This window comes from Echiichthys vipera (assembly GCF_963691815.1).
Source record: "Echiichthys vipera genome assembly, chromosome: 3".
NCBI classification, from domain to species: Eukaryota; Metazoa; Chordata; class Actinopteri; order Perciformes; family Trachinidae; genus Echiichthys; species Echiichthys vipera.
This window is the reverse complement of record NC_139828.1, coordinates 6,823,445-6,848,275: the sequence shown is the minus strand read 5'-3', so window position 1 is coordinate 6,848,275 and position 24,831 is coordinate 6,823,445. Positions and strand designations below refer to the sequence as shown.

At 40.0% G+C, this 24,831-nt stretch overlaps 1 protein-coding gene across 2 annotated transcripts in view; it reads left to right on the top strand.

The window, feature by feature from the left end:
* Positions 1 to 24,596, top strand: part of fam102bb (family with sequence similarity 102 member Bb) — a 25,055-nt gene extending 459 nt beyond the window's left edge. The window contains exons 2-11 of one of the 2 annotated variants that reach the window (XM_083911126.1): positions 6,455 to 6,575; positions 7,870 to 7,899; positions 8,346 to 8,462; positions 9,194 to 9,240; positions 10,926 to 11,020; positions 14,342 to 14,440; positions 16,259 to 16,499; positions 17,359 to 17,495; positions 18,834 to 18,903; positions 20,885 to 24,596. In XM_083911126.1, coding sequence (XP_083767252.1) covers positions 6,455 to 6,575; positions 7,870 to 7,899; positions 8,346 to 8,462; positions 9,194 to 9,240; positions 10,926 to 11,020; positions 14,342 to 14,440; positions 16,259 to 16,499; positions 17,359 to 17,495; positions 18,834 to 18,903; positions 20,885 to 20,927 — 1,000 coding nt within the window. In that variant the 3' untranslated portion in view covers positions 20,928 to 24,596. Of the gene's footprint in view, positions 1 to 6,454; positions 6,576 to 7,869; positions 7,900 to 8,345; positions 8,463 to 9,193; positions 9,241 to 10,925; positions 11,021 to 14,338; positions 14,441 to 16,258; positions 16,500 to 17,358; positions 17,496 to 18,833; positions 18,904 to 20,884 lie in introns of both variants that reach the window. The other variant, XM_083911125.1, reaches the window with a different exon arrangement.
* The last annotated feature ends 235 nt before the right edge of the window (positions 24,597 to 24,831 follow it).

Genomic DNA, 24,831 nt, shown 5'->3' with positions numbered 1-24,831 from the left:
ACAAAATCCACCTTTATCTTTATTTATCTGTCTTCAATTCAATTTTATTTATAGTGCCAAATCACAACAGAAGTAATCTAAAGACACTTTACATATAAGAATTACTTTATTAATCCCGCAAGGGGAAATTAAATTTTTACACTGTTATTAATCATGTTACACACACACACAGGCCCGAATACACACATGCACAAACAGGACCTATATACATGCAATTAATGGAGAGATGTCAGAGCGAGGGGGCTGCCAGTGGATCGGCGCCCCGAGCAGTTCGGGGTTCGGTGCCCAATATATATAGAGTAGGTAAAGACAGCACTATTAGGGATCGACTGATACTTTTCTTGAGCCGATACTACTTTAGCTCCCTCAATATACATCATAAAAATGACACAATTATGATAACAAATGTTACAAGTCTGTAATTATAAAAAAAGGAACATTTATTGAACCTAAAAAACACGTCTCCAGCAACACGGAGCTGCCTGTTGACGCCTGTCTGTAAATAATGCAGGGAAAAACTATCGGCGAACACAGCAGCCTGCATCCGCCGATGCGGATACACTTAAAAAACGCAAATAACGTCGATGTATCGGCCTATCACTACACTCTGACTTATTTATGATTTACAGAGGCCCAACAATTCCCCATGAGCAGCAACAAGTTGCACTGTCTTTAATAAAAGTAGTAATAATTATTATCATAGTCAATACATACAGCATTAATCCAGCAATCGTTTCTTCTGTTATAATTTCTTGCATTTTAATTTAATGAAATAAAATTCTAATTATATTTTTAAATAAGTGTGTTACAAAATACCCTTTTTTTTATCCATTTATCTTTTCAATTTAATTCAACTCAATTTTATTTATAGTGCCAAATTATAACAGAAGTTATCTCAACACACTTTACATTTAGAGACCCAACAATTCCCCCATGAGCAGCAAGAAGTTGCATTATCTTTAATAAAAGTAGTAATAAATGCAATATTAATCCAGCAATCGTTTCTTCTATTATCATTTATTGCATATTAATTTAATTAATACAATTATGAAGGTATTGATATATTTTTTTATTCAAAATATAAATTAATACTGAATTAAAAATAAATAACAAAAAAAGTTAATAAAATAGAGTCAAGAAAAAAGGGGAAATTAAGAAAGAATATCTGTTTTCTTAGGTTACATTTCACCCGCTAACTTCCTTGCAGGTTGTGAATTGATTACTTTGCTATGAGGACACAGATGACGTGATACACAACGGCTGCAAAGCAAAATACGACTCCTCTGTCTATTGTTGCTTAATCAATAGAGTCACTAATGTCCTCTTGGCCTGTGTCTGGCCCCTGTTTGATCATCAAGTTTCCATTGAAGTAGCTGTCTGACTGTCTTGTTTTTGATCATAAGCAAATCAAATTGAATTGAATTGAATTGAATTGAATTGAATTGTCTTTATTGTCATTGTACCGGTACAACAAAATATACAGTACAATTCCTTAAAGTGCAGAAATAATTTAACATTTAAAGCATCAAAATGAATAGGTAAGAACTTTAAAAGACACATTTAAAATGACAAGCTTACACACACACACACACACACACACACACACACACACACACACACACACACACACACACACACACACACACACACACACACACGGTAGCAGCTTAAGGAGACAAAACAAAAAACAGTAGATTGCAGAGACCCTGAGCAAAGATCATCATGTTCCGTCATAGGTAAACATATTTGCGGTGTTCAGCACTGTTATAGCTTTTGGATAACAACTGTTCTTAAGTCTGTTAGTCCGAGCATTCAGAGACTTGAAACGTCGTAGTAATAATTAAAAGTGTTGGTGACCTGTGTGTGACAAATCCAAGGACAACGCATTGTTTTAAACCCCCAAAAGTCATATACAGTAAGACTGGGTTGAATGATATCGCTTTAATCTTATATTCTGATATGGATCATTTAATATTTCAATATATATTACAATATAAAATGCTCTCTGGTAATTCAATAAATAGATAAATAGTCAAAATTAAATAACCGATAACAATTTTTGTGCACTGTTGCATGAAACATATTTAGTATTTTCTCATTTTATCACAAACTTCACAATTTGTGGAAGATTTGAGGTAGTACGTGCTTGTTATAATCACTTTAGACGACGCCCTTGTGTGTCATGATATCACACAATACGGTTCCATTGAAAGATGATAAACGATCATGTCCCAAATAATTTCTGTCTCATTGTTGGAAATAAAGAGTGTGAAGCCATGTCTGTCTTCTAGGAAGTCACCTGGACCTGTAAATGTGTTGCCTGTTAGGGTTTAGGGAAACTGAAATAGCAGTTATTAAATAGTCATGACCGGAGACGACTCTTCACTCTGCGGTCCACAGGATGATAATGCTGTTATTACCTCAGAGTCGAGACATTTCCTCGAAGTCACAGTTAAAGTGGCTTTCATCACTCACAGCTGCACCTCAGAGAAGACACAGGGGGAAGCGTTTCAATGCAATTATTTAATTATCAATTGATGTCCTGATATCTCGTCATACATTACCCATTTTATAAAGCCTATGTAAAGATGGCAACATTTTTTAATGGGGTGGCTGTGGCTCAGTGGAGGAGTGGGTCGTCCTCCATTCGAGAGGTCAGCGGCTCGATCCCCAGCTCCCCCTGGTCCGCATGTCGAAGTGTCCTTGGGCAAGACACTGAACCCTGAATTGCTCCCCGTGCTGCGCATTGGTGTTTAAATGTGGTGTGAATGGTTAGATCAGATAAGATGGTATGTAGATGTCCACTCCGTCAGTGTGCCTTCAGTAGTCAGAAGACTAAAAAGGCGCTTTAGTCCATTTACCATCCATAATACATTTTTAAACATAAATAATGTGGGTAGGTGTAACACCCAGTGATTGCCTTCGTCATAATGACAGTCGATGAAAGTTAAAATAGTTAATACCAATATTTACCTTACCGCTTTAGGTCATTATAGTGTTTTCAAATAGAAGAAACACAAAAAAAATTAATATAAGAAATAAAAGTAAGCAAACAGAAACAAAAAAGACAAAGGAAAAGAAAATACAAGACGTGACTTGAGGTAGGGTTTGTGTCGTGCTGCCCTACTGACTGTCACAGTTCATTGTGTTTTTACCATAGGATAACACATCGACCACTAAGACCATCTTTTTTCAAATAGTTTCAAGTTTCCCCTTATTTTACAATTCAATTCCTCCGTCTATTTGTTGTTTGAGTAATTGGTTAATTATTTCATCTATAAAATAAACTAAAATAGTGACAATAATGTCATTATATCCTCCTGAAGCAGCAAATCCTAATCCAATGTTAAGTGTTTGCTTGGAAAATGCAACTTGAATGATTATTCAATCATCAAATAGTTGCTGATTAATTTTCTGTCGATCAGTTTTCTGAACGATAGTTAAGCATCTAATTATTGTAGCTGTTATCCATAACCCAAAGATATCTAACATATATCATACAAGATTAAGAAAACCACTAAATTTTTGCAGTTTTTCCTTCAAAATTACTTAAAAAATGAATTGTTCGTCCATCAATTAAATGCCTATTTGTTTCAGGTGATAATGTTGGACGTACTTTTACAAAATACAGTTGATGTTTGCTAAATGGTTGTTTTAAAGGGAACTAGAAAAATGAGACACTAAATAACCGTTCGTGAAAGGAAGTAAACTTATTCACAGTCACCGTCCGCAGCATGACAACGTCATTATTGCCTTCGAGTTGAGACAAGCTAAGACGGCCTTCTCCTCTGTAACCTGTTTTGGGTTTTTTCACTCATAAATAAGAGTGTCATGTAACATTGGACTAAGAGAAAAACATGGTTTTGAAATGAGGCTGTAGGGATTAGATGGCTTCACCCTGATTATATAAAAAGCTCCCTGTCTGCTCTACAGTAAGGGGCTCTTATAACATGGCTTGATAGAAAAAGGCCCTTTGTGAATCCGGATGCTTCTGAGGCCGTGACGTTAAGGTCATTTTAATATAGCTAGGTCTACTCTTCTCTGTACATTTTGTCACATGCGAGCAGCCACCGCGGTATTATCTAACACCACATGATGAAGTTGAGACTCCAATTAAAACATCCTCATCTGGCTCTGATGTATTTTAGCTGGCAGAATTTGTAGTCACGAGTCTTGTGCATTGTTAAGATCTATTTTTCTGCCGCGTAGTTTTATTTGTTACACCTCCAGACTTTAATGTTTCCTCCTTGACTCTCGAGTCATCCCAACTGCAAGGGAAGGGTGAGGGCTGTTGTTTTATGAGCCTCTCTTTTCCTTTGTTGTGGCTCGTCATCAGGGACTGCACCATTGTTCCTTCCCAAAACATGTTTTACTCGTTATGTAAGTTTAAATTTTTTGAAGTTGTAACATATTCATTGCAAAGCCCTGCACCAAATTAACATAGAAAAAGTTCTCTGTGCAATAATGTGTTTATAAGATAATGTATGGCTGAAGCCTGACCGCAGCTGCTTTTTAAAAAGGAGAGTAACTGTAGTTTTAACAAGATATGTGACCCATGCTTAGAGAGATGAGAGGTGCGAACTCCTCGTGTGATTAAAACCAGGCTTACCCACACTCGCTAATGGGATTGAGCTGTGCTGAGAAGTGCTGTAAGTTACAGTACATGCAATCAAGCCAGAATTCCCGAAGCGTGCCGTGTCCAGCTGGCTGGGAGTTCCCTCTCTCCGACTCTGGGAGTTCACTCTCCGAAATTAATTTATCAACCCCAGGACGAAGTCAGCGTATGTCGAACGTTAGTCACGCATCTGCTGCTTTTTATTCCCAGTGCGGGCGGAGATGCAGTGCACGACTCGGGCCCGAATATTCAGCCAGTCTTAAAAGGGATTTCTCATCTTTGTCTCATTTTGTGATTCACCGTTGTGAATTGTCATTTGCGCTGTGTGTGAGAGGAAAACCAGCATCTCTGTATTTTAATCCAGCACAGTTGATCTGAATTGAATGACGTCTGCTGTCTCGACAGAAGGGAGTTGGTTAGGTGAGTGGGAGATGAGAGGTTGCCAGTGAAGGAGAGACCATCTGGGGCATCGTAATGCTGCCCACGCATACACACTCTTTTCTCTCTCACTTCATCCTCTCACTGAGCGTATAGACTACACCACACACTCATTTTGCCCTCTAGTTATTGGCTGGGGATGTTTGTGCACGTGTTTCTCTATTGCTCTCGTGCTAAAACGAGCTACACCTGTCGCCGTTACCTTTGGATTATGCAGTCAAATGAATCAATAGGTGAAAAAAGGACTAATTAATGAGCTTGTTCATGAAGTGGCCAGAAAAATCTGAGGCTAAGCACAAAAACTCATCCTGGCAACTTGGATCAGTAGCTTTAAACAGGAACGAGATGTGAGGAAGGTTAATCCAGTATCATTCAACCTTAGTGACGTGATAATATAATAATAATTATAGTTATTATATATAACCATATTATTATAGTTAGAATGATGATGTTAAAATGAATCAAATTAAATTGTTCTTTCACATTTTTGCAATGTGACGAGGCAGGAAGTCACTGGTACTTATCCAAGACAAATCATCGATTTAAAAAATATTTTCACCGTTTGATGCTTATGATTAGGTTTGGTTTAGGTTTGGTGTTGTTAGGGAGGTTGGGATGGAGTTGGTATGTTGCCATGACCGCGGTTACATAACAGTTTCATAACTGTAAGGATTGAAGAAGCGACGATATCTGTGGTGTCCTGATTCCTGCATTGTTGCCCTGTAAAAACGAGTCACTCACCTGAAGCCTTAAGAAGAAGAGCTGTAAAAATGGCACAAGGAACTGAGATTCTGCCTTATACCCGCCAAAAAAGCATCTTACGAGGGCAGTGTGGGAGTCGTTGTGGAAGATGGATATCCAATTTGCAAAGCGCGCCATCATGAGTGACTGTAAAGGATCCAACACTGCGAATATGTTCCAACATCTTCGAGATAATCATCCACCCCCTTATGCTCAAGGCCCCGTCTGCACACATACAGATATTTTTAAAGACGAATATTTTTCAAAAGAAGCCAAAGTTCTCAAATGTTAAATCATGCGACTGAAACTGTCGTGAAAAATGTTCTAAACACAAAACGGTCAAAAACTGGCAAAGTCTTAGATTTTCAATCCGAAAACTATTTTAACAAAACCACAAAACAGATATTTAATGCCAGCTTTTTTTCATTTTTGTGTGTTTAGTCAGAGGTTACAATGAGTTTTCCAAACCGCGAAAGAAAGTGGACCAGCTTTTCAGTCCTACAGAGACACGATGATGGACTACATAAGGAAGGAAAATCCCAAATCCCTGCCGTTGTTTGCGCCAATCTCTACTCGTTTAAATGTGAACGCAGTATCTGAAACGTGAGTGCTTAAAGATGTTGAAAACCTAAAGAAGTTCTCTGTGATTTCCCTCCACAGAGAGCCAGTGCAGGCCAACTGTGTTCGATGGAGGAAACGGTTCACTTTCCCCTGCAAGATGAGTGCCAACGCAGGGACAGGCGTACTGGACCCTTGCGTGTGCCGTGTGTCTGTCAGGAAGGTACAGTATGAGACTTTACGTATGGATATACCTGCATGGTGTAGTTAATCTACAATGTGATGCTTTACATGTGAACGTAGGGCACGAATGTTCAGGTTAAAGATGCATGAGGCCATGTAAAAAATAAAGGCTGTTGTTGTCGTCAGTGCAAAAACAAGGCTGTAATAAAGAAGAGCGTCTCAATCATGCTAACAGAATTGCTCTGCCTAGGTTAAATTCTGGTATTGGTTACGTAACATTCACTTTTATGTGACAAATTGAAATTCGAGAGGGGAATAGGAACTGTAAAACACAGTTAGCAAGCACAGCATTTATCCCTTTTCTGTCCTTTCAACATTTAACCTTAAAGATTGAGTGTGTCCTGGTTGTTCAGGCGTGACGTAGGTTCCATTTTTTTAAGGATATAATGGATAAAAACAGCATTGGAAACAAGGAAATGAATAAGTGTGAATAAGCCTTCCTGGTGAAGCGCTTCTTGTGTTTCCACATCTTAGCTGCGGGCTATTTCAGGCGTGCCCTGCCCTCTTTGTTTTAGTGCTCAGCATATCAATCCATTTGTTATTTTGCCCTCACTGGTGGCTCCCTTTACCAGTATTTTGCTTTTCAACTTTAAAATGTCAAACAGTGGCTTCTTGCTACTGTTTGGACCCAACAGGAGACTTGATGTTGATGTTGTGTTGATTTTTCCTGCTGATTAAAAGTAGCATATTTGTAACAGGGCTGGGTGATGTGGCCAGAATCGTCTAACCCTGTTATATACCTGTATATCACAACATCTTCTGGTAATTCAATTAAGCAATCAATCAATAAATAGACTATATGAAATAAGCACATTGTAAAGCCTATTTTCTGTGCTTCTGTGTGAATTTAATACTTAATACTTGAGTTTTTTCTCATTTAATGAGAACTGTAGTGCAAACTGAACATGTAAAGCAGTGTCCAAATGATAAAAATATTGCCCTAACGCAGTTTGGCTGCTTATTTTTTTAACATTGCGTTAGAAAAATAGATACTTTAGACCTTTTTATATCACTTTGACAATATATATATAGTCATATCTCCAAACCTTCATTTGTAATATTGATTTTATACATATTATAGTTTACCAGAACGGTATTAACTTAGTAAGGTTTTGGTCAATAACTTGTATAAAGGAAACATATATTTATAATACCACTGGACTGGAGAGTATTCATACAGAGCTGAAACATTTGATTCAACTTTTCATTAATCCTGCTTAAATGAAGCATGAGTTTAGATGTTTAATTTACTTGTTTATGCTTCTCTTTTCCAGGAGCTGAAAGGCGGGAAGGCATATGCAAAGGTGATTCCTCCTCACATGCTTCTGTTATCCAACCCCCATCCCCTAACCCGACCTCCAGGTCACCTAAATTTACAGTAATCAGCCGTATTTATGTAGATATCCATGTGAGCCCAGGGCAAACAGATGGCCTCCACTGCCTGCAGGTTGGCTCCTTATTTCACATGTTCTAGCTTTGACTGTTTGCAAGTACTTATTTTATGAGCAAGTGGGCTTTCTGGACTAGATTAAAGATTGTTTACCTCTAAAGAATAAAAATTGTAGAAGATTACCTGCTCAGCATTGAAGAAAAAGAGCTATAAAATAGATAGGATTGTTCAATTTCTCTCATGTCCCGACTGCTGCTGTTATTTAACACCCAGAGATTGTCAGATTGAGTGCGAACTGAGCAAAACTTCAGTCTCCTGAGAGAAAACAAAGTTCACCCGGTGTCATTCTGTCTCCTTCAGCTCGGTTTTGCAGATCTGAATTTAGCAGAGTTTGCCGGCTCAGGGAATACAACCCGCAGATGTCTGCTGGAAGGCTACGATACCAAAAATACTCGCCAGGATAACTCCATTCTCAAGGTAACATTGAAGCTAAGGGAACACATCCAAACCAGTCATAATAGACTTCTCTAGGAGGAAACCTAAACTAGGTGTTTTTCTCAAATAGGAAGTTAGCACAGAAAAAGTTTTTTGCATGAAAGTAGTGGACTGCTTACAACAACAATAGCTACTTTGCCAGGTGCGACATTAGACTGAAATAAAGGGCTGCACAATGCTTTTTTAATCTTCATTGTGGGATCAAATTGCACGATAAACGCATAGCAGAAGACATTCAGGGATTTTTTTTTTTAGTTAGTTGAAAGAGAGTACCTACCTAAGTAAAAACTACACTTGTAACTATCATTCTTTTTTCATTGGTGCCGTTTGTTTTCAGTTCAATAATAATATTGGAAAGTTCCTTACCATAGTGTTTTAATTCAGTAAGCAATTTGTTGTGTTTAGCAGTATACTGAGAACAACAGAGGAGGCAGAACTGAGTACTCTTTAATATCGGTTTTATTTATCGTTCAAGTAAAATTGTTATCGCATATTTTCCTCATTGTGCAGCCCTGTGGAAAATAGGCGAATGCAGCCGTTATCTGCATTACATCAAGTTTAAGAGCTACTAATTTGTGACGAAGCTAATGAACAAAACTAACAACTAACATTTTGAGTTAAATAAAATAAGGCACATTTATGAACCAGAACATCTTTCCTTCTCTTCGTTCAAACCTGAATCGACTAACTAAGTCTCTTTTTCCTTTTTATAGGTCATCATCAGTACACAGCTCATGTCAGGGGATCCCTGTTTTAAAACGTAAGTCAAAGTCAGTTTATTGTCAATTTCTGCGTTATGTGCCCGACATAGAGAGGAAACGAAAAACCCACGGTGCAATAAATACAAATTATATATAAAATAAAACTATTTCTAAATTCTAAATAGTGCAAGAGAAATAGAAAACACAATGAAATGAATAGTGCAAAGAAATGGAAAAACAGGAGATGAAAATGTGCAATATAACGGACATACTAATATAAAAAAGGGCTCGGCTTTTCCCAGAATTGGATACTTACAGTCTCCTTGAGAAACCGGAACCAACCCTACTGACCTGGGCCAGACTGTAACTTAATGTGGTGCTATCAGAACCCCCCCCCCCCCCCCCCCCCTCTCTCTCTCTGGGCGCACTCACACTGTCCTTCCGCACCGGACCAAAACAGGTTTTTCGGCTAAAGCCTTGTGCTTTTGACCAGTGTGAGTGCAACCGCTCCACGCATAGCTGCGGCCAGCGGGCCGTCCACGCCCGTCTGAGAGAGGTGGGCTTTTGTAGAGCGCGTTTGCACATGTACAAGCACGAGCGTGCGCACATGTACAAGCGCGAGCACGAGGCCTACGGACGTTCTGATGTCATTTATGTGCGAAGGACGGACCATGCGCGGACATTTAACAACAACAACAATGGCGGCGAAAGGTTCACGTTGGTGCGATGCGGAGGTGGAGTGTTTACTACAGATTTGGTCGATGAAAATATTCAAAAACAGTCGACAAGATGCACAAAAACTCTGAGGTCTGTGGGAAGATTTGTAAACAAAGCGATGAATTGCGATGACGTCATCAATGCACGTGACGTGTTACGACGTGATGACGTATGGACAGGCAAGAAGCATTGGCCGAGGCCCAGGTAGTGTGAGTACAAACGGGGCTGGGGCGCGGGGGGAGAGGGAGGGGGGGAAAGTACCCTAAAGCACGGGGCGCGGTGCGGAAGGACAGTGTGAGTTCGCCCTAACTCTCTCTCTTCCCCCACATGTCCTGTTCGTATCTCTACTGCCACTATCAAATGAAGGCAAAAAACTGTATTTTTATGCCAAAGTTATGACTCTTAATCTGCTGCTGATAGTGTTTGTTTGGGATCTGATCCAAGAGTGCTGCTGTAGGTGTGGTACTAACAGCTCACAACACTGTGTTTCCTCAGACCTGGGAACATTTCATGGGAATAAAACGATACAGAATTACGCAAGCCTAAAAGACTGTTTTCTAATCACACTTTCACATGTCGAAAGCACTGATTGATTTCATCCCGCAGGTGATATACTGTAAGTTGCTGTACTCGGTCTTCGTAGTAGAAATTTTCAGGGAAAGTATGTGTCAGTACAGAGAGAAATGCTGCTTAGCCCAAGGGCAAAATTTGACCTAAAAATTATTCAGCAGCCTGTATGTTAAAGCCGAAAGCCTCGGCTTCTTGTATTGCAGCTTGTATTTAAATACTGGAGTGTCAACTGTTCACTTTTAGCCCTAGCCGAATGCTCCCTTTGAATACAAAAATGAAAACGACCTGACTTTATGGTCTTTCCCTTCATTCATCTTAATGCTTTAACCCTCCCTCCCCTAATTCTCCCCGTTTTGTCTTTGTCTTTCTCACCTTGCTTTGTCTCTTTACACAATTGACACATTGAAATCCAAGACAGGAGGGGAAAAAAGCCTTATTGTCTGTCCTGTGTCACCAGGCCTCCGTCCACAGCAACAGTGATCGGGATCCAGGGTGATGGAGAGTGCCTGCTGGAGGAGAGGAGAGGGGGAGACTCACAGAAAGGCTGTTCTGGTGAGACGAATCACGCCACATTACACTCCTCTGCCCTGCTTCGTCATCCCATTTGCTTTTCCAAACATGTACGGGCACCTGACAGAGCAGCCTTTAGCCATACTGTTGTAGTCTCCATACCGGAGTTTTGTTCCACTTTCATGTTTAACAGATACTGTAACAACCTCACTGTTGTGGATGTTAAGCTCCTTTTAATAACCGGTGCACTTGCATTAAAACAACATAGACTCTCTAATAACTTTCAGGAGAGCTAAAATATTCATCAACATTCTGACTTGTAAGTTTGATTAGATCTCACTTGCACAGTTGTGTAATCTCAGTGTGCATGACTAGAGTTTCACAACATTACCTTGTCATCGTTGCAGCATCAGTTTCTATTAAATGTTGCTTAAGATCTTACCATCAATGATGAAAACAAAATGATTGATGAGTGGTTGCAGGTAGTACCTTCTGATAGAGTGGTCTTGCATATTTAATACATCAATGCACCTGTGCCAGTTTAGTAAGTAAAAGAACATGTCCATCAGTTTCAAATATAACTACAGCGTAACCTTCGATTTAGCTGCCTCCTCCACATATTCGAGCCCACATTTGCTGCTAATGCAAACCGACCATTTCCTGCTTCTCTTTTACATTAGTTAAAGTTTTACACAAGTAAATGACGTAAAGGCTTTTATTGTGAAGGAGCTACAAGAGGGAACGCCTTGCCAGAGAGGATAGAAACTTATAGAGACCTATTTTGTTTTGCAAATTTTCAGTGTGTGGTATCTATAAATGCTGCAGGTTAGAGAAACATATTGCAGGTTGGTTGTTGAAGTCAAACCTCCAACACATTATTATTATGGCTTAGATTTATATAGCGCCTTTCTCAGTGCTCAAGGCGCTTTACAGAGTCCAGGTTCCATTCATTCACACAGACATACATGGTGGTGGTAAACTACGTAGTAGTCACAGCTGCCCTGGGGCAGAGTGACGGAAGCGTGGCAGTCGGAATGTGGTCGGCCCCCCTCCGACCACCTCCTCAAACATACAGCAGTCATACACATTCACACGAGTCAAGGTGGGTGAAGTGTCCTGCCCAAGGACACGACCATGATACAAGTAGGGCAGGGCGGGGATCGAACTGTCGCCCCTTCGGACATGACCGAATCGCTCTACCAACTGAGCCACAGTCGCCCAAACACATGAATGCAGGCATCAATTTCACAGTTATGCTTTCAAACAGTACCATTGACAGGTTCCATAACAAAGATGCATATATCAATCTGATAACTCGTGTCTGATTCTTTCTGTGTGTTTGTGCTCTAAAGCGTGTCTCCACACCATGATGCGAACTGCCATTTATCTCCATCCAGCTCTATGAAAAAGTTTCTCTCCCAGCTGCCCCTCTCTGCTACATTTGTCTCCCCTGTTTCACCCCCCGTCTCTCTTGTTCTGTGTGTTTCTCCATGTGTGAAACACACATCACATGTTGTTCCTCCTGGAAGCTTCAGAGCGTTGCACAGCTCTTTCATGTATAATTTAAACTAGTTCTCTTTTAGATTAGCTACAATCTGCTCCGACCCCGGAGGCTCTTGCACGGTTAAAAATAGTTGTGTGTGCAAGTTTGTCTAGAGGGATAGTGTGTTTGCATGTGCACACCACCGACAATGCTCTTTCCCATCAGCATCATTGTGTCTTTGCTGTGCATACGTATTTGCAGTGTTTGTGCAGGTGTGTTTCATGTTTGTGAGCTGACTTTAAATGGGAGTTTTGCAAAAAATTATGATGTATTATTTTTGCAGTTATATTCAAATGGTTTATATATTCTGTCTTAAAGCCTTAAAGAGGCTTAAACTATAAATCACACACCGTACCAGCATTGATTGTCGCAGCCAGTGAACACTATGTATACAGTTTCATCTCAGTTGTAAAAACTGTCACATAACTTTGCTTCCAAGGGAAAAAGAAAGGACTGGGGCACAAAGATCAGGTTTCAGCCTTTAATTGTGCAAACAGGGGTTTTTCTAAACTGCTGTGTCTTCATCAGAGTCAAACAGAACAAAGACCAGACCAACACATACTGTATATAGTTGAACAGGATTTCAAATCTATTGGATGATGACGTGAGTCGCCATTGTCTGAACACAGTTGAGGCCTTTGGCTTAAATAAAGAACTGAATTTTGTCTGTTACACGTAGTTTTATTTTAGTATTATGAACTTTTCATATTTGTAACTGTAAGAGATTTTAGTGCATGGGGCGTGGTATTTGGACACTGACAATGGTAACTCCCACTTCACCATTGAATAGATTTGATCCTTTTTAACCAATTATCCAATGAGGATCGCTCACCTGTTGTAGATTGACTATATATGTGTGTGTTTGCATGGTCTTTGTTCTGTTTGACTCTGATGAAGACACAGCAGTGTAGAAACGTCTGTTTGCACAATTAAAGGCTGAAACTTGATCTTTGTGCCCCAGTCCTTTCTTTTCCCTTTGGACATTCTCCGTCCTTGAGCTGAGTGACACCTGATTCCACCTCACGTTCCTGGAAGACACGCAGGGAGCCCTGTTTGAATTAGATGTCTATTTTCTGTTGTCTTACTGAGGCCTTTGCCTCTTTTCCTGCAGACATATGAACTCTAGACTTCTTTATCACAGCCCAGCTTTTGTTTTAGTGTTTTCCAACTTGTCATTACAACGGTGGCATATAAGTCCATGTTGCTGCACGAGACTCAAACTTAAAACACAGTCTCACAGATAATATATTATATATTGCAGACGATGTCCTTTAGACTGCTGAACCGCCTCAGCTCTGATTGAATAATCCCTCTAAATGTGTTTGTTTTTGCCTCGACCAAAGCAAAGCTACTGCTGTGTTCAGATACTTGCCAGCTGTGCTCGTTAATTCAGGGATGCTGTCACAGTGTGTGGGAGGCAGAGGGGAGTTGTTTTTTTTCTGTTCTGTTGCCTGTTGGTAGGCATAGATACAAAACAGTCGGTAAGGAAAGCCAGGTTATACAGAATATAGATAAACTGAGACTGCATGCATCGAAACAGAAAGTGGGTTAATGTCTGTGGACTCAATCGAAACCTCAATCTTGTTCATATGAACTGTGGCCGGAAATATCTGCAAAGATACTAGAAAATGTCCAAAAGGAACATGTGGTGCTGTTATCAGGTTCTTCCTGTGCTGCTCTTTTAATTCTGGTTTAGTACACTAACAGCATATTTTCACTGCAGCTTTTTTATCTTAAATTATGGCAGTTTTTTTTGCAACAGAACCGAGATTGCAGGCCTTCCTCATCCCATTTGTCTCCTGTTCTTTCTAATTCAGCAGAGAGTCGAGAAGGAAAGTGTCCTGTTGCTTCTGATGAGCTCGGGGGCTGCGGCCACTCCCGAACATCCAGCTACGCCAGCCAACAGTCCAAACTCTCAGGTAGGGGCACCACACATCTAAAAAAATGTACGTTTTTCTTCACCCTGACATCAGGGTGCAAACTACAATGGAGCCAGAAGGACCTTTTATCAAAACATGACGTTCCCTTAAAACATGATCTGTAAAACGTTGGGTTGTCTCTAAAATGTTTGCGTTTAGCTTTTTATATTTGTCTGTATCTTCACCATCATGGATCATGTGTAAACTAAGGCTTTTATTGATGCATGATTTATTTATTTATTATTTATTTATGTTTAATTTTTGTGCTCATCTGTATACGATGGGTAACTAACTGTTGTTGATGAGCACTCGATGCCTTGTAGGAAGCCTGGGGTGCTTTGTGCATGATTCAATGCTCATACATTTGTTTATTTGGTAATTTGATGTATCCATGTCTTATTGATGCCGATATACTACAAAATGTAGTACATCAGTCTGCACAGTAGTATACCCCTGCTCTCCCATACTATTTTACCCGAGTGGAGGCTTGATGTAGTCATTAATACAGCTGCACAATTAAACGCAATTTTATTAAAATAACGATATGGACTAGAGCAATATCCATATTGCAGAGGCCGCATCATTTGTCAAAATTGTGACTGAGATAATGTGGTGCTGCAGAGAAGTCTACAAATCGTATAAGCTCCCTCAAAAGCAAAGCCAGTCATACAAGATGTAATATAATGTATATGTAGCTAAGAATGTAGTTGTAAGCAGCATCAACTACATTAACGCATCCGTCTTTTGTTCTCGTACTCTCTTGTGTGTGAGGTCAAACTTATAAAAGCTTTTGAGTGAAGGGGAGGGAAGCGATTCAATCATTTTTACAGTGACACTCCGCCACAGCAGTTCAGACCTGAGGCTCGAGTTTCCATCACAGGCAGATCAGATGACGGCGATAAAAGATCGGAGGAAGTGGAGAGATGCACTGAGAGCAGCTCTAATGGTCCTCTAATTTTGAATTGAAAGATGCATTTCCTGCCTCAGTGTGTTTGGGAAGTTTGCTCTTCCCTGGCTTTAGTGACTTGGAATAATGATGATAAACGTTATTTCATACAGCACCTTTAAAACATTTGAGCACTGCTCTGAGGCAGACAAAGATGATACTAAAACAGGTTCAACGTGTATTTTTTTCAAGACAAATTTTGAGAAGTGATTTAAAAGATGTCTCTTGCTTAAAATGGCTTCCTGCTGACGTGAACAGTGTGTGTGTCACTGCAACTCTGCTTAACTGCTAAATCTTTTAACACACCGCAAATCTGCTCAACAGCACATGCTCAACAGCACTGCCGCATACTGTATAATGCTTTATATAAATAGCACATCACTGATTTATGAATTACTGTTAATTCATTTTGCAGTAAATCTGCGTCCTTTTCCAAAACTGTCGTCCATCAGTAAAGCAATGATTGGACTTGAATTGATTGGCTTTCAATAATTTTTAAATGCGGATTAGACCACTGGTGCTATCACTGCGTGGATGTAACATTATGAATGTATCGCCGTAGCGGGTGGTTGTAATCTCTTGAATAATACAGTGCTCCTTTGCAGGATTTTTCAGGGCATGGTTAATGTACTGACAAATCACAGTGGTAGTGAAACATATTCCAGCATTCAACAGCTAAAGAGCCAATTCCAAACTGTATTGTATCGTATTTTTTGCTCCTTGAACTCTTCAATCTAAAAAGGATTAAATCAGTTAAGCTGCCTCTTATGCATACAGTTGTTGTGATTGTCTCTGAAGCGTTAAAGTAGTTCAGAGACAATCTAAACTGCCGCTGTATTATATTATAAAAGGATTTGCCTCCCATCTCTCAGGATACAGCACAGGTCACTCCCGCTCCTCCAGCATGTCAGAGTTCAGCCACCGGAGAAACCATTCAGTGGGCAGTGCCTCGACGGGAATTGGCAGCATCCCAGAGCCCAGCGACGACCGAGACAGAGAGTCCAGACCCTGTCCTGCTCTGCCTGAACACCCAGCCCCCACCACCACCACCACCACTAGCAACCCAACGGGTACACCAGTACGGAGCGCCTCGTCCTGTGAACGACTCAACAGGTGAGTCTTGATATGAGATCATTTGTCAAGTAAAGAAATGTATGAGAAGTGCAACCCGATAATAATCTTTGCCTTAGTCCTATTTAAGGAACAAGTGGTGGTAATCTCTTTTTATTGTAGGTGATGTGTACACAAAAAGTATCAGTTATTTTAAGGAAGTTAACAAACTTAGATTTAATCACACCTGAGACTTGTGTCACATTTCAGGAAGCAGTTGCAGTAAAGAGCAGCGAGGCCAAGCGGCGGAAAAGCATCTGTGGTTTCATTATGTGGTGTCAGTACGGGCTCTTGTATTTATGAAAATGTTAGTCATCGTTTTCGCGGGATCTAAAAATGTCCAACTGTGAATTAAGCGGAGTAGCTTGTCAAACTCAGGACGGGGGATGGTTTTCAGTACCTTTATATTTACTCAACATATTTATGATTTAGTCAGCAGGCAGATGTTTTTCCCTGCAGACAGGCTATCTGCCCCAACCCCCAACCTTTATATTTACCTACAGACAAAAAAAATAAAATCAATCTTCTCATCTAACAAAGCAAGAAAGTGAAGAAATGGTCTGCTCAAATAATATACCCCAAAAGAGGTTGACGTAATTACCAAGATGATCATATTTTGCCATTTCAGTGGTGTGATTGGAAACAAGCTTTTCAGTAAACAGTATAGAGCAAGAGGCACTTAATGGTTTGGTGATGAAGGCTCAACGTAGAAAGGGCATCATTTCCAGCTACTTGGTGGAATCCCTTGGCTCACAGGTTGACCACAGATTGAGTATGAGAAACAAACAGCATGGTCTGTTTTCAGTGCAAGCCATTAGTGGTCAATTAGACACATTATGACTCTCATATATCCTCCCCTCAGACACCCTGTGAAGCAGGACTCCATGGAGTCTCAGCTAAAGAGAATGGACGACACGCGGGTGGATGCCGACGATGTTGTGGAAAAGATTCTCCAGAGCCAAGACTTTACACCCAGCCTACTGGACTCCAGCGCTGAAGGTAGGCTACTCATCCAGAGAAGTGTCGGTTAGTCGCCATATCTGCAGGTTTTAACTCTTCGGGGTGACATTTTGTCTCTTCAAGGAAAGTTTAACGTTATAAAACATAACCGTATTCTCAAAATCTGTAGCAGAAATGATAATTGAGTACTCGATTGAAAGGACATGAATCAGAAAACTCACTTTTCTCCATTTTAAATAACTTTAAATTGAACACTTTGAACTGTTGAAGATGTTACCAATGGGCTCTGGGAATTTGTGATAGATCTACCGGTCAATCTTCGTTCCTACCCTCACCTATAGTCATGAAAGCTGGGTCATGACCCAAAGAACGAGGTCGCGGCTACAAGCGGCCTCAATGGGTTTTCTCAGGAGGGTGGCTGGAGTCTCCCTTAGAGATAGGGTGAGAAGTTCAGCATCCGTGAGGAACTCGGAGTAGAGCCGCTGCTCCTTTGCGTTGAAAGGAGCCAGTTGAGGTGGTTCGGGCATCTAGTAAGGATGCCCCCTGGGCATCTTCCTAGGGAGGTGTCCCAGACAAGTCCAACTGGGAGGAGGCCTTGAGGAAGACCCAGGACCAGGTGGAGAGATTATATCTCCACACTGGCCTGGGAACGCCTCAGGATCCCCCAGTTAGAGCTGGTTAATGTGGCCCGGGAAAGGGAAGTTTGGGGTCCCCTGCTAAAGCTGCTGCCCCCGAGACCCGACCCCAGATAAGAGGCTGAAGATGAGATGAGATGAGACTTTTTATTGCACCTTTGACCCTTCTTTATTTAAAGAAAATACATTTTTTTAAAAACAACTAAGGCTGCATCTAGTGATCATTTTAATTAATTTATCTTTCAATTATTGTCATTGTCTTGACCAATCTATCAGTTATTTTGTTCTAGATAATTGTGAAAAAGGCCCATCCAGTTTTCCCAGAGAGAGATTATGAAATGTTCTGACAAACAATTACAATGATAGGAAAGAAAGAGAAGCAGAACACATTCATATTTATATAACGTGCATCAGCAAAGAGTTTGCTTGAAAATCGATTAAAATGCAGAAACAGTGATCAGTTATTAGTTGCACCTCTATTCTGGAGTACAATTGTTTACTGCACAGCTACACAGCAATTAACTTGAGAGCATTGTAACCTTGTGAGTCAGTCTGTGTACTTTGAGGAGTGGCGCATTGTATTTCTCTCCAAGGTCTCATTCAGCTCAAAACCAGAAAAAGAAAAGCTGCTGTCAATACATGTTTATTTTTAGATTGCCTAGCAACTGGCTGCTCATCGTGACAAGAAATATACAGCAGGATGTGGTTGTTGACTCTGTACCGACCAAACTCTCTGTTTCAGAGGAAGGCTTGCGTCTGTTCGTCGGCCCTGGAGGAAGCACAGCCCTCGGAAGCCATCACCTTCCCACCAGGTGAGCTTGAACATGTGACGTTCACTGAACTTAACTCATGTTAAATCACTTGTTCTTAATGAAGAGGGTGGAGATGTTTGATCATGTCTCTAGTCAAAGGTTCAACCATCATCAGTGCTTCAAACTCTCTCCGGGTTAGAGTGCAATAACTGCTTTAACTTTACTGTTTTAGCTTTCATTGACACATGGCTCCTGGGAAGTATCTGTCTGATGGGCTGCCATGATATTTTATTAAAAACCTTTCCTCAAGCACAGCCATGACGTAGACATATTCGCTTTGATTGAAACATCTTAACAACTATAGGATAGATTGCCCCGACAGTTTGGTGCAATCTTTCACACTCCCCTCAGGGTGAAGTAGGGCAGGGCGATGATTCAGTACGATAATTTATCATCTTTCATCGGAAACGTATCGTGATTCAATCATATATCGAGGTATTGTGATACACAATTACGTCGTCTAAATTGATATAAACAGCACACGCTAACTCCAATTTCTCTGAAAATCTGATATCGTGTGTGTGCAAGAATGTTAACAGTCTACAGCTAGGAAAAAATATGAATTTTTTACAATTTTACGTGAAGCTTTTATGTTCATGTGAGGAAAACTCAGCACTTTTCATTTGTCAAGTACTTAATCCACACAGGAGTATACACATACAATATTTCATAAAGACTATTTATGCATTGAATAACCAGAAAACACGCTATATTGTGATATTGGTTATAGAAATATGTGCCAACTAGACTCAGGTCAAAGTTTCAGTTTATCCCGTACTTTGGTTTATGATTATATACCTGCAAAACAAACATCAACTAATCAGATTAATGTTATATATACTGTATATAAGGCTGGGTCATGCTGCAGAGTATCTGCTGTGTGCCCCGGTGAGGACAGGACTCAAGGAAGCTCTAAAAGATGTACTAGGTCTGAGAATGCTGTGAAACATTTTCTGAAATAATGCGTAGAAACTATTTGTAAGACCAGTGGAGCTGGATGAGAAGGGATAACAGCTGGACTACTGAGCTGGCCATGGCATTAAGACGATACGATGGCCTCAAGCCAGTGGGGCCAGCCACAGCGGTTTAGCTCAAGCAGACACAATGTAGGTAAAAGGTCGGGTCGAGCTGACAACTATCTGCTCTTTGTTTGGGCGGGCGCAGGAGTTTAAGGCAGATTAAAAGCAAGTTAGGTCAGGGTTAGAGATTAATGTTGCCTGTCATGGTGCCCGGTAGATTCAATGGCACAGTCTGATAGCCACTGCATGGCCTTGTGATAGGTTGAGGCATAATTTAAAGTCCCATTTGTAAAAAGTGAGATAACATCTCTCTTTTTTTATTATAAAGCAGGCCGAGGTGTTCTATAAATACTGTGAAAGCATCAAAACAATCGATCCACAGAGAAATGCAAACAGCTCGAATTCAGGACCCGTCTTTAAACGAGGCGACAGGACTTCTGTACGGTTCTGATTATGATGTCACAACTATACTTTATAAAGGTAGAAAGTCAAAACTAGAGAGATGCAAAGGGAAGATGCTGAAGACCCAGAAATGCTGACCAATCAGAGCCGACTGGGCTTTCTCAGTATGGGGCCTTAAAGAGGCAGGCGCTAAAACGGAGCGTTTCAGACACGATACAACTATAATCAGACAGTGTGAGAAAATTAAAGTGTTTTTGAACATTAAAGCATGTAAACATGTCGTAGTAGAAACCCAAAATACAAGTCTGAACCTCAAAATGAGCAGAATTCAGGGCCTTTTACAAAGATAGTGACCTTCTATAGGAATGCTCACCCAATTATGGATTAATATTTAAAACGTTCAGTATTTAAATAATGACCTGGTTTGGTGCAGACATATTTTAAGACTAGAAAAAGAAGCAATCATTTATACGATAATGAAGCATTGTACGTTGCTGCTTCTACTGTGTGATATGAGCTCGATATGGAGTTATTAATTTAGTCTTTTCTTGTCATCCCAGGGTTGGTGCCGGAGCGTACGAGCAGGTGGTGATAAAGCGTTAGACCTGCAGCCTCTCAGACGTGGACTGACGCTGCTTACATCCAAACTGGAGGCAAAGCTGGGTCAATTTAAATCTGCATTCCTACAGCACACACGTTACCCGGTCGGCACCCTGTCAGGGAGCGCTCGACGTAACAACAGTGCCCTCCTGGGTTCTTATCTCTTCTATGACACTGAAGCTCTCCGATAGATTTAGAAGCGTTATTATCTCAGTGTAAACAAGCAGATATGAATTAAGAGAAGTGAAACAATGGCCAAATTGTTCAAAACATGAACGTGCGTAACTGAAACCGTCCACTGCTTATTTTCCGGGTGTAGATTAGCCTCATATGTTTGAGATCACCCAGCAACAAAACCCAACCCATTTGAAAACGGTTAGGAACTGTCTCTCAAAATGGAGGCTACCGGGACGGGCGCACCCTGTGTGCATCATCAGAACAAACTGAAAATCTACTCTGAAGAGTACGCAACGCGCTTTCAATACATTCCTTTAATCTCTCGTGTTTGTTTCGAACTTTCCTTTTCAAACAGGACGTTGTATTTAATATTCACCTGTAAGCTGCTAAAATGTTGTAGTCGACACTCTGACAACCGTTGAGAATATTTTACTACAAAGACGAGGCGAGGCATCAGACTTGAGCTATTTGACGAGTGAACACGTGGACTGTGTGTGAATGTGTACGTGGCAAAGCTACCTTTACCCGTAGAAACCGTGATCCTGTTACCGTGGATGAGTGGAGGGATGTGACATGAAGGAACGCTTTGTTGGTACTTGCAAAGAGAAACTGGGAGAAAATGACAATTAATGAAGTACTTGTTATCATAAGAGGTCTCATTTACTCAGCATTGTTTCCTGCAGTACTAATCTGCCCAACAAAGGCAAAACGCAGTAACAACACCTCTTTTCAAATCTATATTTTCACATGAACTGACATCTTGGTTATCCACTATCTTATTCTCTCTGTAAGCTCCATCTTTGCTTTCGACTCCTTTAACGTTTATGTCCTTTGGTGTGATTAAGCTACCTTTTAAAATCACATTTAAATGTATTTGATTGTCATATTATATTGATTTCACTATGAATATATAACTGTACAGACACCTGGCAAAACAGATGATTCCTATAATATAAAGACGATATATAATAAAAGTAAAGTTTATTTTCATAACAGGTTTAAATGGATAAGAAAGCAGAGAGACGTTGTGTTGGTGCATACTGTGTTTTCGTCTTTTTTGTGATATCTTTGTCTCACTGTAATTAACTTTGAGGTAAAACCATCAGCCTAAGATGTAACAATGAAGGTCTGTCACGCCTTTTCCTTAAGTTACTGCTGTCTGCCTTTGTAGGGCAGTAAATACTGAATATAAACGATGACTATTACTAGAAAAAGGGCATTTATCAGCTATGTGTCTGTTGTATACCTATGCTTTGCAACTCAACTACATCTTTCTGAGCTGGCCTGTTGACCAGGAAGCTTATTTCAGTGAACAAATGGAAGATGCTGTGACATACTAACAGTCGAATTAATGTGTAACTGGTGTATACTGTACTTTGTTTCACTTAAGGGTCGTACAAACGACTACAGTAGTTAAGGAAACCACTGCCATGAAGTAAATACTGAACAGCACCTGTTTTTAAAAAGGCCCAGAGTAATAGTCGTGTGTGTGTGTCTATAACTGTTAACTATAAGATTTGAAAACATTCTTAAAAACAGTCTAATTAACCAACGCACTCAATACAGGACATGAACGAGTAGTGCTACACACTCTCTAGTGTCATGCACGCTCACTAGTTGCATTTCCAGTACAGATGTTCCGATACTCGTGCTGTGGGTATCGGCTGATACAGAGTACAGATACCGAGTACAGATACCGATACTAGTGTGTTAAAAAGAAAAGAAAAAGATCTTACTAAGCTGCGTGACTGTGATATGATTATCATTGTGGTGAGGCCTGGCTCAGGTTAAACCCTTTGTAAAACATGAATGAATGCAGCAAATGGAAGCCATTTATTTTAAATAGAGCAGTATAAAACAGTAGTGCAACCCAACTAAATAAATATAGGAAATAATTGAGCTCTTTTCCAAAACGCTATAAATCCATTTGAATAGTTTTCAGGAAAATGACATTTTTTACCCAGACCCACACATTTGGTTAATATTTAGTTTATCTTGTCAAAATGTTTTTTATGGCTCAGTCTGAACATGTTGAACGGACGGACGACACAAAAAACTCTCCCGCTTCAGAGCGCCGCCATGTTGGATCGCAGAGAACGCTCACTGAGTTCTGATTGGTCGAGAGGACGTATCGCATTTAGGCTAAAAATAGGTTTGGCGCTGGTCGCGGTTTGGAAAGGAACTGCATCTTGAGACCATTTTAAACAAGGAAATATAGAGATTTGGCAGAAACACTGATGAAGCAGTGAAAAGGTTCTGTTTACAGCAAAGTGGCTCAAACTCATTTTATTTAAATTTGGCTTTTATCTCGTTTTGGAAAAGAGCTCTTCATATATTAACAAGAACTACTAAGAATGATTAAACTGATTAAGTAAAGTTTAAGAAGAACCGTGTAAGCGCTAACGAAGCTAACCAGTAAATATTTTCCTATTTCTATAATAAATCACGGTGCCTGTACTCGGTACTTGCCGATTATCGATGCCAGCATTTTTGGCATCAGGAAACATTTCCAGTGCTGGTATCGGAATCGTAACAACTCTAATTTCCAGCCTAAAAGACGATTGAGTGCTCAATTTATTCAGTTTATAAGGATAGCTTAGCTTATTAGCTTAAGTACACCGCACAGTTATTACCTGGGAGCCTGTCAGGCCTATGCATAACGAGAACATTAGATGCATTCTCACTAGTGAAAACAGACTGTATAATACCTGTAACCTTGTCTCCTCATAAGCCATAGTAGAGCGAGGATGCGTCCTCTTTTCGATAATACAGTTTGTGTTTTATCAATATCTGCACAAGCGTCATCGGTGTATGGTGTTTTAACTACACGTCAGTATCCTGTTTTTGTACGTTCGGCATGATTAATACATCCTTTTGTTGGCTTGCAGAACTTGACACACATTTGTTTTTCCCTAATTTAATTGAATCATCTTTTAACCTGAATATCACCACTGAAGGAAGAATTGTGTTGCCTAATAAGCATGTAGGGAAACATCTCATTATTTCATGTTAAAGCAGATATCTGCAGTGTATGCTGTGACTTTAAATCAGTGTTCTCGTTTTATTTTTGGCATGGCGTAAATGTCCTATGTTGAAACTCACATCTATGAAGATCTCGTTGTTTTTGTTTTTAACTCTTTCATCGCTGATATTGTGCCATACTTTTGCTAAATATTTTGTCGTTAAGATAAAAAGTGTTCTTACTACGGAGTAAAGACAGTGTTAAGTATGATTTATGGCTTCCAGATATCAAGTGTTGGAGATTTTTAAGTGTTTTTTGGATAAAGAATGATTTGTTTTACCTGTGTGACACAGGTATGATTATCTTGGTACCTAACATGTTGTTACAAACATGGTTTTCTTCTCTTCTGTGAAGCTGTCGTCGATATAAAACTGTAACATGTATTCTCCTGTTAAGTGATGTTCTGCGCTGTTCTGACGCTGTCCAGTGTTTCCTGTTACAGAATTGTCCGTTCAACCAACATTTAACAAGTGTACGGGATGCTTCAAATGTGTGCACTGTTGAATAAAACAGTTAAAAACCGTGAACATGGTTTATTTTGATTGAGTTTCGACTTGTGTATAAAGCACAGCGATCACAATGTTAGCATTTTCTCACAGTTTTATTGTTGTACCATTTACATTTGGACAAAGTCACCTTCTTATAAGTCGCTCTTATTTTAGAGGCAAACACAAAGGTGCAGTACAAACAAACCAACTATTAAACCAA